This window comes from Eptesicus fuscus, chromosome 7 (assembly GCF_027574615.1).
Source record: "Eptesicus fuscus isolate TK198812 chromosome 7, DD_ASM_mEF_20220401, whole genome shotgun sequence".
Classification (NCBI taxonomy): domain Eukaryota; kingdom Metazoa; phylum Chordata; class Mammalia; order Chiroptera; family Vespertilionidae; genus Eptesicus; species Eptesicus fuscus.
This window is the reverse complement of record NC_072479.1, coordinates 89570019-89590780: the sequence shown is the minus strand read 5'-3', so window position 1 is coordinate 89590780 and position 20762 is coordinate 89570019. Positions and strand designations below refer to the sequence as shown.

Here is a 20762-nt window from a genome sequence, read left to right as displayed (position 1 = left end):
CAACTTGGTTTTGTCGACCTCTGTTTTTAATCTTAAAAGCTAAACTACATAACTGTGTTTCTTTGTTTAAAAAATAAAAAAGTCACCAAGGAAGGACATGCACAGGAAACGCATGCCTCTCCACAAAACATGTGATTCAGGTGTAAGCTAGGAGCCTGTATAAACATGTTAGTGACTGGAACTGGGGAATTTCAGGAGGCCTCAGGAGACTGCCCTCAAGAATGACAAGGGCCCTCTGTATTTCAAAAATGTGCCTTTAACCTTGGCAGCCCTTGTGCATCCTGACTAGAACTGATCCTTTCTTTGATGGTTCAGGATCTTGGTGTGGTTCACAAATTCCCACTGCAGAAGCGTGAGGGAGAGAGAGCTGGTATAGAATGGAACATAGACTGAATCTTTACACCCTCAGGATATCTCTGGAAGTTTGTTTTGTTTTGGTTTTGACCAAATCCCTAATATGAATTTTTTGTCTTGTCTTGTGATTCCTTTTCATCAAAGATGGCCATCACCAAAATAATCTATTTGAGGTTTAAATTAGTTGGGTTCAGGTTGAGAAGTAAAGTGTTATAGAATATTCATAGACCCAGTTAAATTTTATGAAAGAACCAACATTGGTTACATATCTCAAGAAACCAAGCGTGTCTATACATATAATAATCAGTTTAAAATAAAGAGAATGAGTGTTCAGTTTTAACTGGGAAAATTAAATGTATTTTGACAAACTGATTTATCAATTTATTTTTGATTACTTAAAATCCAAAGTATTAAAACTACAGGATATTTGCATTTGCTAATCCTCTAGTTAGAATGCCTTTTCCCCAAATATTCAGATGTTTCATTCAGGTCTTTGCTCAAATATCATCTCACTGAGGCCTTTCCTGACCATTCCATTTAAAATTGCAGCCTAACCCAGCCAGTGTGGCTCAATGGTTGAGCCGTTGACCCCTGAACCAGGAGGTCAGGGTTCGATTCCCAATCAGGGCACATGCCTCGGTTTCGGGCTCAATACCCAGTAGGGGGCGTGCAGGGGGCAGCCAATTGATGTTTCTCTCTCCCCTTCTCCTTTCCTCTCTCTGAAATCAATTTTTTAAAAGTTAAAATTGCAGCCTAGTCCCAGCCCAGGCCTGGCTCTCCCTATCTCTTCCTCAGCTTTATTTTTCTCCATAGCACAATCTGCCATGACCACTTTGTTTTGTTTGTTTATCATCTCCCTGAAGCAGAATGTAACCATGAGAACAGGGTTTTCATCTGTTGCCCACTCTTGTGTCCCTAGTACCTAGAACAATGCCTGGCAGTAAGTTTTGGATGAATTAATTAAAACAGGGACTGGAGTTAGTAAAAAACTATGTATATTTCCCTCAACCCAGCAATCCCACTTCTGGGCATAGATCCCAAATAACTCTCGCACAGGTCTATAAAAGGACAGGTACAAGGATATTCATTGCAGAATTATGTGTGTAGCTATAGAGGTACAGCAAAGCAGGTTCAGTACTTAGGAGTCTATGGATATCAAGAATACAAGTCCGTAAGTAGAGTCAATGAACTAGATCTATACACAGGAACCTGGCTATTCTAAAACCATAGTATTGAGCAGAAAAATATTAAAAAAAAAAAAAGAATAACGTCTAGAGCATGATACCACCTGTGTAAAGAAAAAGCACACACAGCCCACTGGTGTGGCTCAGTGGTTGAGCATAGAGCTATGAACCAGGAGGCCACAGTTCAATTCCCAGTCAGGGCATATACCCAGATTGCAGGTTTGATCCCCAGTAGGGGGCATGCAGGAGGCAGCTGATGGGTGACTCTCTGTCATCATTGATATTTCTTTCTCTCTCTCCCTCTCCCTTCCTCTCTGAAATCAATAAAAACATTTTTTTTTTAAAAAAAAGGAAAGAAAAAGCACACACCAATAAAAGGATGTAGAAGATACAGAAATCATTTACTCTTTTTTTTTTTTTTTCCCTAAGAATACTGGGATATATTTGTGTGTGCTCTTAAAAGGACAGCACCCAGGGACTATATCGTTTCACCACTAAAGCAAAGCCTGACTGTAAGACCCAAACCATTGGCCTGTCATACTTCTTGAGCACAGAACCTCTGCTCCTGCTCAGTCCCTGCCAAGACCTATGACCAACTCAGGTGGAGAGATGGCAGCAGCTACGCTGGGGAACAGATCCTCTTGAGGATGATCAAGTACAAAAGCTTGACAATTACTGAATTTAAAACTTTCTTCCAAAGTCAGCCTCATCTCTGGCAGCAAATGTAATTTTCAATCAAATTGTCAAAAAATTATTTGGGGAGGGTGAAGAAGGAAAAGGCTTAGGAAATGTATTTCAATTACCATAACTGAGCTAAAATCCAATATGTTTTCTTTCAAGTTAGTCTGTCCCACTCTTATGCACAGAGAACACACTGTATTATTTTTCCTTTGAGAATATATTATCCAGAGAACAACAGCAAATGACTCATTACAACTTTTAATTGTAATTTTAAAAAGAAATTAAATTTAAATTATAACTCTTTAAAGAGAAAAACAGATGCTTCTTCAATATATATACTAGAGGCCCAGTGCACAAAATTCATGCACAGGTTGGGTCCCGAGGCCTGGCCAGCAATCAGGGCCCATTGGGGCCTTCTGGCTGCCAGCCAGGGCCTTCCTTCCCCAGCTGCTGGCTGCCGGCTGCCAGCTGCCGGCTGGGACCTTCCTTCATTCCGTGCTGCCCCCTGGTGGTCAGCACATGTCATAGTGAGCAGTTGAACTCCCGGTCTCCGGGTCGAACTCCAGAGGGGACAATTTGCATATTAAGCATATATGTGTGTGTGTGTGTGTGTGTGTGTGTGTGTGTGTAATATATATATATGGATTCCAGAGAGAGAGGGGAAGGGAGAGGGAGAGAGAAACATCAATGAGAGAGAACCATCAATTGGCTGCCTCCTGCACACCTCCTCCTGAGGATCTAGCCCAAAACCCGGGCAAGTGTCTCCATTAGCATTGTCCTAATGGAGAACTGAACCTTTGACCTCTCATTACATAGAACAATTCTCAACCAACTGAGCCACCCCAGCCAGGACAATGCTACATTTTGATAGATGATATTTCATGAGACGTATATATAATGTATACATGTATATAAATATACATATGTATATAAATATACAGTATATATGTATATAAATATACACACATATATACACACAAATGCTTGTTACTCAAAGCCAAGTTAGAGAAGAAGGTTAATATACAGAAAGTCACAGTCACTGCCCAAAGTATTTGAGGAGAAGACCAGTAAATGGATGATGCTTAGAATCAATCTAACCTACAGTGGTTCTTTGATTCTTCTCCACTTATATTTACTTACTAACTCTGGGCCCTGCTTTCTATATACCTGAAACTGATCATCCCCACAGAATCTAACCCTTCCTTGAAGAGAAAACCCAAAGACATGCTTTGTAAGTTCCTGCATATGAGGATAAACTAAAATGTAATAAAGGTGTAAAAAATAAAAAACAAGCACGCTACTATGAAATAAGTATATTTTAAATCACGAAGTGATCAAGTTAACATCAAACTTGGCATTCACATAACTTTCTGAAAAACATGATGGGAAATGAAATACATTGGCAAATACCATTGAAGATGATCCAGCAGAGGTGCTCCTGTGGCAAGGCCACCTGCATGATGAGTCTTAAGGAGGACAAGATATGCAGACACTGGATCACAGACTCTTTATTCTGCATGTTCAAATCATTGTCACAGACCAGCTGGTAGCTGCAAATATTTTTTCCATTTAAAGCATGAAACTGAAACACATGGGAAAATATAAATATGAATATAAAGTTTATGCAACTTAGAAAAGCTTACCTTAAAATATAAAAAAAAAAACTAAAATGGAAACAATTGTGCTTAATTAATTTAATAGATTAGTATAGTGCTATAGACTGAATGTATCCCCCCAAATTCTCATGTTGAAATCTATCCCCAATGTGATGGTGTTAGAAGGTGGGGTTTGGGAGGAAATTCGGTCATGAGAGTAAAGCCCTCATAAATGGGATTAGTGCCTTTCTAAAAGAGACCCCAGTGCTCCCTCGTGCCTTCTGCCATCTGAGGACACTGCGAGAACCAAAAAGCAGGCTCTCACCAGACAACCAGATTTTCTAGCACCCTGAGCTAAGCCATCCCTGCCTCCATAAAGTTAGAAATAAGTTGTTGTGTAAGCCATCAGCCTATGAATTTTTTATAATATCCCTAACAAATTAAGACATAGAAAGATAGGTTTCTTCGAAGCATCCATTTAATTAAGATTATTACTTCTCCTTAATCAAAAAATTTCAAAAGCAAAAGAAAGTACAAAATCCTATTTCCAAGAATATGGAATTGAGTCACTTTTTGGAAACTCACCAAATGGCATTTTAACGTATTAATTTGGGTATAAATATTACCATTTACACATTGATTCGGTAAATGTTTATTGACCAACTCAATTTGCCACACTCTGCTGAGCAATAGTGACTCAAAGTTGAGGAAGACGTGGCCCCTGTTCTTGGCAAAAAGAAGAGAATTCCAGGGACAAGCAATGTTAGGAATGCTTAAGGTAGTTTCAGTGGTCACTGGATTGAAAGACTTTTGAAAGGTTAAGTAAGAAGGTTTAAGATAAAGAGATTAGGTTATAGAGGTGGTTCATGGTCAGAACATGAAGAGTGTTCTAAGCCATTCCAAGGAATATGAACTTTAGCCAAAGGGCTAAGTCAAAGGGCAGAGGAGTAAAACAATTTGATTTACACTTTAGAAATTAATTATGACAAAAGTGTGGAAGATGGAAAGCAGAGGGAAGGGCACAAAGCTACTTGCAGGGAGGCTGGGAGAGATCAGAGGCGTCTGAGATAGTCCAGACATACCAGGGCCCTGAAATGGGGAAAGATTTAAGTCTTGTCTGAGTCAATGGGATTCAGTGGCCAATAATGTGCAGGAGATAAGGGAGGAGAAGACGTCTGTAATGATTTCCTGCGTGGGTGACTGGCTGGAGGCAGTTATGGAGGAAAGATGATGAGTTCAGCTTGGATATGTCAAGTTGAGATGTCTAAGACATAACTGGATCAATGTGAAGTTCTGAAGAGAGTACTGACGAGCCCTGTTAAAGCTATGGGGGTAGACACTCTTAGTAATACAAATGGGCCTTAGCTACCATATATATTTCCTGCTTGGATACATGTAGACTATTTCTAGCCACCATGTAGTTGGTATCACAGAAGATATTTATTGAATGTATTTCAAGTTGGAATAATTATCTTCTAAGTGCTCTCTCTCTTTTACAAACTGATCATGATACCTAACAGTTTTTGAGTGTCGGGCCCTATTCTAAGTCTTTTGTTATCTCAGCAACCTCAAAACAACACTAGGAGGTAGGTCTTATTATTATTTCCATTTTTACAGATGAGGAAACTGCGGCACAAAGAAATCGCAAGGTCCCATCATTAGGCAGTGGCACAGCAGCTCTTTGAACCCAGCAGTGTGGCTCCAGAGACCAAATCCTTATCATCTCTGCCATAATGCCTCCCTATAGTACATACAAAGGGAATAATTAAATATTACAGACATGATTATGAATGTTCACACAAAGCTTTGCTGTTAATAGTTTGACAGTGAATTGTTCATTATTACTGCTTCATCTATGATCTTTATGCATTTAAATCCAAGATCTATTTCTCTAACAAAACTTCTCAAGACCTCTAGTTCTGTGTTGATAGGTTCCTACTGGACTAAATTTTCGATCTTACTTATTTTTTATACATATTTGTTGAAAACTGCAGCATGCCAGTACCTCAAATTAAGCATGCAAAAAACACACACACACAAATTCTTGCCCAGCCAGCATGGCTCAGTAGTTGAGCATCAACCTACGAACCAGGAGGTCACGGTTCGATTCCTAGTCAGGTCATATTGCCCGGGTTGTGGGCTCAATACCCAGTGTGGGGCGTGCAGGAGGCAGCCGATCAATGATTCTCTCTCATCACCAATGTTTCTCTCTCCCTCTCCCTTCCTCTCTGAAATAAAAATATATTTAAAAAACAAACAAACACAAATTCTTCATACCTATTTGCACCCATCACAACAGTCCTGATGGCAAGCTCTTACGTTGTCTTCACTGCTTTACCTTCTGCCTCCAGTCTTTTACCTTCTAATCTATTCTATGAACGGCTTCTACTAATTCTGACTGTATCACTTCATCTATTCATCCAGTCAATAAAGCTTTATTGAGGATCTATTATATTTGTAATATTATTATTAAAAAGTAAACTAATGGCCCTAACCGGTTTGGCTCAGTGGATAGAGCGTCGGCCTGCGGACTTAAGGGTCCCAGGTTAGATTCTGGTCAATGGCATGTACCTTGGTTGCAGGAACATCCCCAGTGGGGGGTGTGCAGGAGGCAGCTGATCGATTTTCTCTCTCATCGATGTTTCTAACTCTCTATCTCTCTCCCTTCCTCTCTGTAAAAAATCAACAAAATATATTTTTTTAAAAAGTAAACAAATGAAAATGTAGCCGGTGACAATAAGTAATACCAAAAAAATAAAGCAGGGAGTGCATGAGACCTGAAGGAAGTAAAGGACGAGCCACACAGATATCTAAGATACAAGCTTTGTAGACAGTGGAGCTCACCAGTGCACTGGCGCTAAGCCAGGGAGACAAGGTGAAAGCAGGATAATAGTGTGTGTGTGTGTGTGTGTGTGTGTGTGTGTGTGAGAGAGAGAGAGAGAGAGAGAGAGAGAGAGAGAGAGAGAGAGCGCTGGACCAGAGAGGGCTAGGAGGAGCCTTAAAAGTCCAAAGTCCTAAGCTTTTCATTCAGTACTCTCCCCAATGGGGTGCCAACTTATATTGCCCTGTATTTCCATTCATGCACCTATGATATAGCCAAACATACTTTGAGATTTTCTGCTTATTAAACCACATGTTTCCAAGGCCTTGAAAGATCAAGTTTAGAATAACAGCTTTGGAGTCAAACTGATTAGGGTTCAAACACCAACTCTGTCCATTGCTTTAAGTGGACTGGTTTCTTAGTCTCTAAGAAGCCTCAGTTTCCTCATCTGTAAGAAAGGCATAATAGTACCCACCTTTTGAGACTATAATGAGGCTGAAAGATGACAATTCATATACTGCATATAGAAGAGCCTAGCACATGGTAACTCTTCAACCAGTGAATCAATGGTAACAATTAACGTAATACTGCTATGCCAGAAATAAAGCATAAAATTTTATATCAGAAGATCTGTGTTTAATCTCCAGAGCCAATAGTTAGGCTCTGTGCTTAGCTTTATTTTTCTCTTTTGTAAAATAAAAATAATAATAGTATCTAACTCACACAGTTAATGTGAGGATCAGATGTTTTAAGTTTGTAAAATGAAAGTACCCTACAAATATTAGTTATTATAATGACAACTGTCTGCTGGATGAATGAGTGATTATAGTGATGCACTCTCCAAAGCATCTTCGCAAGGTCTAATAAGTGTCCGTTCTTATCTAGCACTGAAAACATTTATTAAGCAACTTGTAGCACACAAGTAAATGCTATGCTAAACACAGGAAAGACAAAAGGATATATTGCATAGCTAATCATAACTTGTAGCTATTTTAGCTGTTTTCATCTTACTGTATTTGCAGCAGTTTGGTCTTCAACGCCGTTTGGAAAAAAGACAGTTTTGAATTGTTGTATATCTGCTATACTCTCATCAAAGCTGATACTGAACTGCTGAAGATATCTTCCATAGCACTGTAAAAGGGCCAATTTATACTCCTAAAATAAAAAGAACACTTGATGAAAATTTCAAAATATCATTTTTCTTATTAAATGTTTTATAAATATTAAAATTACATTAAGTAATTATTAAATTATTAATATTAGGTACTATTTATATTATTGTAAATAATATCAATCTTGATTATTACCACTATTACTACCACCATTACACTATTACTTCCATTATCATTTCCAAACACATATTATGTGATAGATACTGTGCTAGGCAATTCATGTGCATTATTTCATTTAAATCTCCTGTTGTGAGATAAGACCATCGTAACCTTAAAGATAAGAATATCCCCAAATTCAATATCACCATGATGGTAATCCACCTACTCAGTCAGAGAGGGAAATGAGTTGTGTTCCTAGCCTTGCTTCCCTGATACCTCCCCCCCTCCCCCCAGCTCCAAAGAAAGAAGGAAATAAAAAGATAGGGGTGGGGGGAAGGGAGAGAAAGAGAGGATGAGGAAGAAAAAAAGGGAATGAGGAAGAGAGACAGAGAAGGAAGGAAGGAAGGAAGGAAGGAAGGAAGGAAGGAAGGAAGGAAGGAAGGAAGGAAGGGAGGGAGGGAGGGAGGGAGGGAGGGAGGGAGGGAGGGAGGGAGGGAGGGAGGGAGGGAGGGAGGGAGGGAGGGAGGGGAGATAAAGAGCAGGAAGAAAATGGAAAAGGAAGGAGGGGAGGGAGAAGGGGAGAGGAAGGGAAGGTGAGAGAAAGACAAAGGGAGGGGAAAGAGAGGAAGGAGAGAAAAACACACATGAGCTGGCTCAGTCTCGCTTTGATCTGTCAACAGTCTCTGAAGCTGAATCAGGACAAGCCAAAAAAGTCTGAGTTATTGTTAGTTATGATTCTGTTATTTCTAAGTCATGCTTATATTCCCATTATAAAGTCATATGCATCATTTCTGTAGCCCACAAGGCACAGTTGATCTGGAGAGTTTCAGAACAGTGGGTGTGAGTAGGGCTCTGAAATATGTGTCTTTTGCAACCCTTACTCAGCTTCCTCCCCTGTAACTGTGTGTCCAGGACAAACAACTGCCTTTCAAGTTACCTAGCCCCTTGGGAGGCATCCACAATCAAATGCTGGTTTGTTTCTACTTCTATTGACTTGTTTGTTACTGGTCACTAATTAATTCTGGTTCTTTTCTGTTCTAACTTGATTCCTATAATGAATTCAAATCCAGATTCCAAACAAGAGTATTCCAACAAAATGATCTTTACTGCAACTAAAATAAAGAGATTCTAGAACACAAAGTAACAAGTCAAGTTCATTTTCAGGATTACAAATATCTTCTTTATCAGCCCACTTTCCCATGAGTGAAAAGTATTTAAAACATTTTCTTTGTTCCTTCAAGCAAATTTTAAAATATCCTATCTATACCTCTCTATCTGAAATATTCTGACTCTTAGTCACTACCCATCATCCACTTGCTTTATCAACTTCTAACATGCTCCTTCCTCCTCCCTCCACCAATATCCTCTCCACCCACCTGGATATTCCTCAAACAATCCCAAACTGTGCTGTGTATTACCAGCTCCTTCTATTGAGGAGAAGCATAAAAAATGGAGAGGGAACACTCTTCTAATTCTTGTCAAAACTGTTATTCCACTTCACATAAATACAGCTTACAAGTTGGAACTCATCATTTTATTTTTCCTATAGTTTTCCAAACTGTATTTTCAAGTTTCTAAGAACCATGGTCCAGTTGCCTGGAGCTAAGGTGATTCTCTCATTTTGACAGCAGAAAATAGATCTTAGTTCTTCATTATGAAAGTTCCTTTTTACCTTATCCTCTATTTGATAAACTTCCCTCCTAAACCAAAGGATTCAATTCCAGAAAATAGAAATGTAGGAAGAAAATGACGCTGAGAAACTAAAGATTGAGAAGACACTATATACGGGCAATGTCTGGCCTTAAGTCACTTTGGATAAAATAAATCTTGGTCCAAGGATCCTAGATGAGCCAAAAACTCATATTTAACTTGGAGTAATTGGGGCCTATGCCAGAACTGAAGGGAAAACTTATATTATCATTCACTGAAAAGACAGCGATGGTGTGTGTGGTCTTAGCAAGTCCATGAGTCCACAGCAATCTAAGACCTGGGCATTGATATGGAACCAGAAATAGGGGCAAACTCCATTTGGAATACAATACTGAGCAAGAAACAGGGCATGTATGGAATGACTGCTATATTTACATTCAGCAGAACATTAACAAGGAATTGAAAATCATTAAAACAGCCACTGGGCCCTGACCGATTTGGCTCAGTGGATAGAGCATTGGCCTGCGGACTTAAGGGTCCCAGGTTCGATTCTGGTCAAGGGCATGTACCTTGGTTGCAGGCACATACCCAGTAGGGAGTGTGCAGGAGGCAGCTGATCGATGTTTCTCTCTCATCGATGTTTCTGACTCTCTATCCCAGTGATGGGCAACCTTTTGAGCTTGGTGTGTCAAACTTCGCCAAAAAACTGAGCATAACTCGGATAGTGTGTCACTTTGAGGAAAAAACATTATTTCGCAAATGTTTCATCCTCAGGAGCAGCAATGTTTCATCCTCGGCATGCGGCCGCCTCAGCAGCCGTGTGTCATCAGAAATGGCTACGCGTGTCAGTGCTGACACGCGTGTCATAGGTTCGCCATCACTGCTCTATCCCTTTCCCTTCCTCTCCGTAAAAAAATCAATAAAAATATATTTTTAAAAAAAAAACAGCCACTGGGACACAGGCAACACAACAACAAGGCCAGAAGCCATGAGAGTTGTCTGCTGGGTAAGGCCAACCATGTGAAAAATAACAGGAAGTGGTGTCTGGGCTCCTTTGTATACTGAAGGAACATGATGACTCAGCATTTCCTGTTGGGCGCCTACCACACCCTCTGTTAGCTAGGGCCTATGCTCCTAGCCATCCCCAGGCAGCCGTCTTTCTGTTCACGAATGTCTCACCTCTGAAAAATCTCAACTACAAAATTAAAAAACAAACACTTTTTTGGTTACTGTGCCTCATTGAAATTTTATGAATTAATTTATTTTTTTCTAAACAGCAACAGTAATCAAATCATGTAAAATAGGAATGGTATCAACCAAATATAATATAATTAGCCAAATGAGTATCATTTAGGCTCTTTTTACTCCGGAGGCACTTACTTTCATTTCGCAGAGGCTATCTCCCACTTTCAGAAGCTTTTCATCGTAATAGGCAGCGGGCAGCCGGGGTGCATATTTGGTCCAGATATTAAACAAAGAGATGGCACTGTAAAAATCATAAAATAAAATTATATCATTACAGTAGGAAAGCTCAATTAATTAGCAAGCAATCCTTAAAAACTTATCTGGTGCTAAGTCTTTCCAATGTGACTTTTTGTTGATGTCTAATTATTAATAAACTAGAGGCCCAGTGCACAAAATTTGTGCATGGGTAGGGTCCCTAGCAGCTGCCAGCTGCTGGCCAGGGCCTTCCTTCATTCCATGCTGCCCCCTGGTGGTCAGTGCGCGTCATAGCAAGTGACTGAACTCCAGGTCCGTCAAACTCCTGAGGAGATACTTTGCATATTAGCCTTTTATATATATATATATAGATTATAATTATAGCTAAAATTATTGCTTTTGTGTAAAGCACTGACGGGAACTCCTTACATGCATTTTTATAAAACAGATATTTTTAGGTTCACAGAAAAATTGAGCAGAAGGTATAGAGATTCCCTATATACCTCCTGCCCCCACACATATGCACAGCCTCCCCCATTATCCACAACCCCCACCAGAGTGGTACAATAGTTACAATTGATGAACCTACATTGACACATCATTATCGCCCAGTGTCCAGAGCTTACATTCGGGTTTACTCTTGGTATTGTACATTCTATGTGTTTTGACAAACGTATGATATTACTATTCACTGCCCTAAAAATCCTCTGTGCTCTGCATATTCATTCCTCCCTACCCTCAACCCCAGGTAACCATTCATCTTTTTATACTCTCCATAGTTTTGCCTTTTTCATACTGTCATATAGTTGAAATCATACAGTTTATAGCCTTTTCAGACTGGCTTCTTCCACTAAATAATGTGCATTTAAGATTCCCCCATGTTTTTTCATGGTGTGATAGCACATTTCCTTTTAGCACTGAATAATATTCCATTGTCTGGATGTACCACAGTTTATTTATCCTTTCACTTACTGACAGACATCTTATTTGCTCCCAAGTTTGTCCATTTGAATAAAGCTGCTATAAACATCCATGTACAGACTTATATATGAACATAAGTTTTCAACTCCTTCCAGCAAATACCAAAGAGAACAGTTTACCAGAATATATTTAATTTTGTAAAAAAAAAAAAAAAAACCACCAAAGTATCTTCCAAAGTGGCTGTACTCACCAGCAATGAGAGATCCTGTTTCTTCAACAGTATTTGTTGTTGTCAGTGTTCCAGATTGTGGCCATTCTAATAAATGTGTACTGGTGTATCATTATTATTTTAATTTGCATCTCCCAGATGATATATAATGTGAAGCATCTTTCTTTAGATTTACTTGCCATTTGTATATTTTCTCTGGTCTGAGCAGAAGGTATAGAGATTCTCTGGTCTGTGAAGGTCTTTGGCCCACTCTTTTAATCAGGTTGTTTTTTCTTACTATTGAGTATTAAAAGTTCTTTGTACTAGTATAATTTGAAAATAGTCCTTTATCAGATATATCTTTTGCAAATTTTTCTCCCAATCTGAGGCTTGGTTTTTATTCTCTTGACAGTGATTTTCACAAAGCATAAATTTTTAATTTTAATGAAGTCCAGCTTATGAATTCTTTCTTTCATGGACCATGCCACTTTAATTTCTGGGAAGAGAATGAGGTCTCTGTCTAGATTCATTTTTTTTTTACAGGTGGATATCCAGTTGTTCTAGTACCATTTGTTGAAGTGAGTATCTCTACTCCATTGCACTGCCTTTGCTCCTTTCTCAAAGACCGGTTGACTATATTTATGTGTGCCTATGTCTGGGCTCTCTGCTCTGTTCCTTTGATTTACTTGTCTACTTTTAGCAACACCACACTCAATTAATGTAGCTTTATAGTAAGTTTTGATTAAAGTCAGCGATTGTCAGTCCTCCAACTTTGTTTTCAACATTATGTTAGCTATTCTGGATCTTTTGCTAACATGCCTTTTTTTTTTTTTTTTTTTTCATTTTCACAACAACCCTAAGATGGGTAATATTAATATCCCAAATATACAGTTTATGAAACTGAGGCTTAGTGTATTCATGCTCTTAACTAATACATATTTAACTGAGCCTTCCAATCCTCTGGAATATAAACTCCTTGAGAGCAAGGACCTCAACTTTATTATTCATTGTCAAGCTCCAATAGTAGTGAATATAGTATATGTAGGTACACAATAAATATTTGTTGAAACAATGAATTAATGGCTGAATGAATAAAAAAAAAAACGTTCTTTGCTTTTATTTTATTCTTTTTTATAAACAGTCTAAGGATTCAAATACCTAGTCAGTCCATTTAGGGTGATGCTTCATTCCACCAAGTAAAACAAAAACAAAGCATTTAGTATTCTCAACATAGTTTCTGATCAAAGTTTCAAGGAGTAGCAGATCATTGCTTATTTTGTTCATTCACTGAGTTAACATTTACTCCTTCCCACTCTCTCAGACATTATAAATGCCTCTAGGAAAAATCCAAATTTCCATTGACAGTTGTCCAATCCTATCATACATTTCCAGATAAGGGCGGTGTTATGGATTAATGCTCTTCTAAGAAGAGACACCAGAGAGTACTTGAGCTTACTCTAGTTCTCTTTCTCTTCTTCCCCCTCTCTCCCTGCATTCCTCTTTCTCTCCCTTCCTACCTCTTCCTTCTCTCTGCACTTCCTCCGAGAAAAGGCTATATGAGGGAAAAGTGGGTATCTGTAAGACAGAAAGAGAGCTCTCACCAGAAACTGACCCTTCTAAACCTTGATCTTGGATATCTAGCCTCCAGAACTGTGAGAAAATACAGTTCTGCTTTTTAAGACAGACAATGTATAGTATTTGTATGGCAGCCCAAAATAACTAATACAGACAGGAATCTAAAGTCAAGGACTGAAAATGGTTCTAGTACTTTGATATACATGTTGGGATATTAATAATACAACCTAAACAGAAATGTCAATTAATTCATTAAGGTAATTAAATGATATCGATTGAGTGACAAGGGAAGTAGGGGGCCAGGGTATCCCTGCCTTCGTGGTCTGAGTAATAATATTAGTGGCTAAAAAATAGACACATGAAACAAGTACTAAATAACAATGCCAAATAAATAGTGTGGCAAATACAGCCCACAGAAGTTTAAAAAGGTAGAAGCCTTTTGGGTTTTTGTTTGTTTTACCTTTTTCTGTTTCATTTGATGCTTCATGAAATGCTACAATATTAGAATAAATATAATGAATCCAAAAAAGTCACCATCTTGCTAGAATTCTTTTTAAATTTTTATTTTATTTTATTTTTCCCATTACCATTTATCCCCTCTCTGTCCTTTCACCTCCACCCACCCACCCTCACCCGCCGCAATCACCCCACTGCTGTGCATGTCCATGATTCTCTCTTTTTCTTTTCTGCTCAATCCCTCCAACCCATAAATTATGTAGATGAAAGAGTTAATTCTTCCAAACCTTATGGGTGACATAATGATGACTAGGTTTGTTACTCATAAAAGAAAAATACCAGCTTTGTTAATTCAATCAAGGTTATATAATGAAAGAACTTTCTTTTCTTTTTTTTTTTTAAGTGAACCCTAAGATCAAGTTAAGACTGCTCATTGGGAATGGCTTATATAATGATTAAACATGGAAAATATAGCACAAACTATATAATATACATCATTTAAGAAAAGAATGTTAATATAGTTTGGATTGCTGATTGATTATAGCTGCTGCTGAATATTTAGAATTTTCTAAAATAGAAATTCACAATTATATACACCAAATATCTAAATCTTATGTGTTTATAACAAAAGCATACCTTTTAAAAATTTATCAGACTCTAAATCTAATGACATTGTTGGTCTGATCAAAATCTACATTTTGAAGACTATGAATTTTTATGCTATGGGAGGTCTTACAGTTACAAAAGGAAACAAATGTTGATTGTAAAAAATAACCATCTGTCAAATATTTTAGAAAAGCAAATCCTACCTCCTGTATTCCTAACTGGTCTCCACCTTGTCATTCTTGCTCCATTTGAACAAGATCACCAAAATAATATTTTAAAACAAAATCACATGAGGTTAATACCTTGCCAAAAACTATCCAATGGTTTCTCACTGCATTCGGAATAAACACAAACTCCATAAATGGCCTCTAAAACCTTCCAGAGCCCTATCTACTCCTCTAATCTCACCTCATGCCACTGCACCCACACTCAGCAAGCTATGCTCAATGGGCTTCTGTCCATCCCTCCAAAGTCCCTGACTCTCTCCTGCCAAGATCTTCCCACATGCTTGTTCTCTCTATTTATCCTCTCTCCTTGCCTGGTCAACTGCCAGCCTTCCTTCTAATCTCAGCTTAATGTCACTGCCCTCACCATTCATTTGAAATGTCCCTGCTGTGTTCTTTTTAAGCCTCTGCTCAAGCCTCTATTCTGACCACCTCACTGAAAATGACAACCTCCTGTCTCCCGTCCCGTAACCCTTCCTCTCTTACATTTTTCTCCTTAGCCATGTATCACGTTCTAGGTCACCATAAAACAGACTTGTTTAATATGTTTATGATCTATTTCCTCCTCTAGAATATAAGCACCAAGAGGGCGAGGATTTTTGTCTGGTTCACTGCTGTATCCCCAGCACCTCGTACAATGCCTGGCACATGTAAGTGCTCGGTAACTTCTCCCTGCGTTGCACTTGTTGTTCTGTGTTGACTTAATGATTCATTGGAAGCCTATATCCCTCTCCAGACTACAAGCTCCATGAGCACAGATTCCCATATCTATTTTGTTCACCACTGTACACCTCACAACTAGGGCAGTGCCGGGATCATAATAGACACTCAACTAAAATTGTTGTATGAAAAAATAAATACCTAAATTGTAGGAGAGGTTAGATTGCTAAGGTCCATGTCAATCCTTAACATTTGTGACCCTCTAATAGTCTGTTTAAAGATGGGGCAGGTCCTGTACTTACTGATCGATCCAGGTCTACTTTCCCATATATAACACTAACGATTATTGAAATGCAAGGATAATAACCCTTGAATTCTTTCAATACCAAATATGCATTGAATGTTTACTATGTCCCAATCACCAGGGTAGGTGCTGGAGATAGAGCAATGAAAAAGAGACACATCACTCAAAAGTCACAGGGAGCTTACATTCTAATGGTGGAGACAGACAGCCCACAACAAAACAAATAAATAAAAAATGTAAATTGATGGACAAACCTGAATTAGGTATGAAAGGCCACTCTAAGGAGGTAACAACTGAGCTAAGACCTAAAGGAAGAGAAGGAACCAACTATTTGAAAAGCTAATTCAAGAATATTTCAGACAAGCCGAAACTGGTTTGGCTCAGTGGATAGAGCGTCGGCCTGCGGACTGAAAGGTCCCAGGTTCGATTCCGGTCAAGGTCATGTACCTTGGTTGCGGGCACATCCCCAGTAGGGGTGTGCAGGAGGCAGCTGATCGGTGTTTCTCTCTCATCGATGTTTCTAACTCTCTATCCCTCTCCCTTCCTCTCTGTAAAAAATCAATAAAATATATTTTTTTTAAAAAAAAAAAAAGAATATTTCAGACAAAGGCGGCAGCAAATACTAACTCCCCAGGGTGAGAAAGAGTAGGATCTGTTTTCCTGGAGAGCCGAGAGACAAGTGAGGATGAGCTGAGATGAGAGAGGCAGGCAAGGCCAAATCCTCAAATTCTGGGGGGTATCAGAAGAAGTCTCAATTTTATTCTAAAAAGCAAGGGAAGGCAATAGGAAGTCTTTAAATAGGGGAGTGAGTGATTTATTCATAAAGGTCGCCCTGACTGCTATGTGAAGGATATGTCTGAGCATCGAGTAGCTTCAGGGAAAATCCAAGATGGTAGTGGTTTGAACTGGAATTTTGGCAGTGGAGATGGAAAGATAAAGTGCTTGCTAAGGCACAAACACGGAAATATTTTAAATACAAATACATATAGCTTAGGTGTGTAATGTGCTCTCCTTGGTTGATTCTTGGTTCTCATATTACTTGGCCCATCATCGGGATTTGCCACGGTTGATCAATCATCCCGTCCTCCTTCGGACGCTTTCTTTTCTTTTCTTTTCTTTCTTTTTTTTTTTTTAATATGTTTTATTGATTTTTTACAGAGAGGAAGGGAGAGGGATAGAGAGTTTGAAACATCGATGAGAGGGAAACATCCATCAGCTGCCTCCTGCAACACCCCTTACTGGGGATGTGCCCGCAAACCAAGGTACATGCCCTTGATCGGAATGGAACCTGGGACCCTTCAGTCCACAGGCTGATGCGATGCTCTATCCTGACGCTCTATCCACTGAGCCAAACCGGTTAGGGCATTGGGACACTTTCTTCACCTGGCTTCCAATACACCACACACTTACTGATTTTCTCCGACTTCCTTGGCTACTCTTTTAAATCTCTGCCAATTAATTTTTTACTAGAGGCCCGGTGCACAAAATTTGTGCACGGAGTGGGGTTGTCCCTCAGCCCAGCCTGTACCCTCTCCAATATGAGACCCCTCAAGGGATGTCCAACTGCCCGTTTAGGCCCGATCCCGGTGGGCAGTCGGATCCCTAAACGGGCAGTCTGACATCCCTCTCACAATCCAGGACTGCTGGCTCCCAACTGCTTGCCTGCCTCCCTTCCTGATTGCCCCTAACCGCTTCTGCCTGCCAGCCTGATCACCCCCTAACCACTCTGCTGCCAGCCTGTTTGCCCCCAACTTCCCTCCTCTGCTGGCCTGGTCACCCCTAACTGCCCTCTCCTGCAGGGTTGATCACCTCCAACTGCCCTCCCTTGCAGGCCTGGTCCTTCTCAACTGCCCTCCCTTGCAGGCTGGGTGCCTCCCAACTGCCCTCTCCTGCTGGCCATCTTGTGGTGGCCATCTTGTGTCCACATGGGGGCAGGATTTTTGACCACATGGGGGCAGCTATATTGTGTGTTGCAGTGATGATCAATCTGCATATTACTCTTTTATTAGATAGGATAGAGGCCTGGTACAGGGGTGGGGGCCAGCTGGTTTGCCCTGAAGGGTGTCCCCGATCAGGTGGGGGTTCCCTTGGGGCATGGGGTGGCCTGAGCGAGGGGCCTGTGGTGGTTTGCAGGCTGGCCACACCCCCTGGCAACCCAAGCTGAGGCCCTGGTATCTGGAATTTATTTTCCTTCTACAATTGAAACTTTGTAGCCTGGAGCGGAGCCAAGCCTGGGGCTCCCTCCGAGGCGGCAGCCATTTCTGTTGGGGTTATAATTGAAACTTTGTTGCCTTAAGCGGGTGGGCCCGGCCAGGGTGTGCTGAAAGCTTTGCTTCCCCTGTTGCCAGCGGCAACCCTGGCCTGCTCTCTCAAGCTCCATTCTGCCACCATTTGTTTGAATTTGTTTACCTTCTATAATTGAAACTTTGTAGCTTGAGTGGAGGCTTAGGCCTGGCAAGGGCAGGCAGAAAGCTTGGCTTCCTCTGTTACCTAGGAAACCTTGCTCTCTGTGGCTGTAGCCATCTTGGTTTGGGTTAATTTGCATGCTCGCTCTGATTGGCTTGTGGGCCTGGCTTTGTGGGTGTGTTGGAGGTATGGTCAATTTGCATATTTGTCTGTTATTAGGTAGGATTCTCCCCTCCCACCATGGCCAATGTTCAAGCATCCCAGGGTTCAGTCCTTGGACTCTCCTCTTCTCCATCCACTCCCTCCCTCAACTATTCCATCAAGTACCACCATTTAAATATCATCCATATGCTGACAAATCTCAAATGTTTATCTTCTCTAACCTGCAGATCCAAATGTTCAAGTACCTACATAATGGCTCTGCCTGAATGTTGAATTACATCTCAATCTGAATATATCTAAATACTAAACTCATGATTTCCCTCGCTCCTGCCAGAAACCAGTTCTTCCCACAGTCACAGTCTAATCCGGGGACCTTCACATTTGCCAGTCTTCCTGTTTGGCAAGTCCTTTCTACAGAAATACTCATCATTTGCTACCATATCTGCTCATCTTTCTCAAGGGCCACTTTTCCTGACCTTCCCTGACCATCCTCCCTATCACCCCATTTTAAATCGCAACACTCATCCCATATCCCCCCCCCATCCCCACTACCTGCTCTAATTTTCTCCCCACCACTATTTCCTTGTGAAATAATTTCCTTACATATGTGTTTAGTAGGCATCTGTAGTCACAAAAATAATGTGTTTCATGAGGGTACCAATTTTTATATATTTTGCTAACTTGATGTTTTCCTAGTATGGTACCTGATGTATATAGTAGGTGCTCAATAAATAGTTAAAGGCATGAAAGAATAATAAACATAAATTAAATCTATTTCTTCATTTTAAATGCACAAATACAAATATCAGTTGAAACGATTCACTATTCCGGTGTTCTTTGCCACACGTCTAGATTTATAACTGTTCCCTTTGCACCTTATTTTGACTGGGAGGAAAAAGATAGTAACGTAAACAGAAAAGAAACTTAACAGCAGGTAGTTTGCAGTTTGAGATAATAACATAGTGATAGAAACCCCCAAACGGCAAACAGATGTGCCGAATTAGTCGCAAAATCAAGAAAAAGGTCACTGGTGATCCTAAGAAGACTATAAAAAGGAATTAAAAGCGCATGTTCACAGAATGACACACTTCATGGCCTCAGGAACTTTTTCAAGAACAGAAGCTACCTCAAAGTTATACTCCTTTTCCTCCCTACACAAAACTGTCCCCACAGCAAGGACACTTGCAAAACCCGTGAGCGAGCCTAAAAGGTACTGGTCCGGAGGAGCCAGGAGGAGACCCTCAGAAACAACGCAGAAGAAACACGGACCCAAGCAGGAAGCAAAGATGCAATTAAGGATGGAAAAGCGATTCGTCTCCACTTCGTAAACTCCGTTGACATATCCAGGGACCTCGGGCGGTCCAAGCTCGGGGACCACCGGCCTCCTCCCTGGCATCCCTGCCTCCCCACCTCGCCCCAGCGGCCTGCTCCTCCCGCCCCGTCCCCTCCTCCGCTGCCCCGTCCCCCGTCCCGCCAGCGCCCCGCCTCCGCTCACCCACGCCGGTTGAACTCGTGCTTCTTCTCCTCCGTGGTCGATAAAGCTTTCTTTCTCTTCATAAAGCCTAGCAGCTCCTGTATCTCCTTCTCCAGAGAGGCCAGGAGCGGGTTTTTGGCGTCCAGCGGCCCATAAAACACAGCGAGGGGCAACACGTCCTCGCGGCAGGGGGAGCTGGGCAGCGAGTCCTGGGAGCTCGCCTTCGACTGCAGGGGAGACCGGGAGACTGTGGCGGAGAGGGGGAGCAGGGGCGCCGGCAGTCCTGGCTGAGACCCGGAGATGACAGACACGCTGGAGGAGGTGGTCGAGGAACGGCCGAGCGCCGCCATTGTCGACCAGACCCCGGCCGCACCGGAGTGTACAGACGCGGTTGCCTGGCGACGGTGTCCTGGCAACCAGGCATCCAACCAACGCGCTTTCGGGGAAACACAGTGGCCCCTGGAGGGCAAAGGAAGAAAGAGCCAGGTCCAGAGAGCAATTGGTACCCCTGAAGGTTTGGGGGCGCGGGGAGGCGGGGGATATCTGGGGAGGATGAAGGTTCTGGACAGAGAGCCCGCGAATAGGAGAGCTAAAACTTACAGATTCAAACTATACCTTTTTCTTTTTAATTATTATTTAGACCGCTTAATAATGATGATTATCATCATTAATATGCACTAGGCATTGTTCTAAACATTTGAAACATTATCTGACTTAGTCATTAGAATAGCTTCACAACTTAAGATATTATTAGTATCTCCCTTCCACAG

The 20762-nt window shown here is 40.9% G+C and overlaps 1 protein-coding gene across 1 annotated transcript in view; it reads right to left on the bottom strand.

The window, feature by feature from the left end:
• Positions 1-20342, bottom strand: part of CFAP54 (cilia and flagella associated protein 54) — a 247148-nt gene extending 226806 nt beyond the window's left edge. Inside the window, exons 1-4 of the mRNA XM_054719381.1 lie at positions 20014-20342; positions 10937-11042; positions 7647-7790; positions 3630-3801 (exon numbers count right to left, since the gene is read on the bottom strand). Coding sequence (XP_054575356.1) covers positions 3630-3801; positions 7647-7790; positions 10937-11042; positions 20014-20342 — 751 coding nt within the window. The remainder of the gene's footprint in view (positions 1-3629; positions 3802-7646; positions 7791-10936; positions 11043-20013) is intronic.
• Positions 20343-20762: the final 420 nt, after the last annotated feature.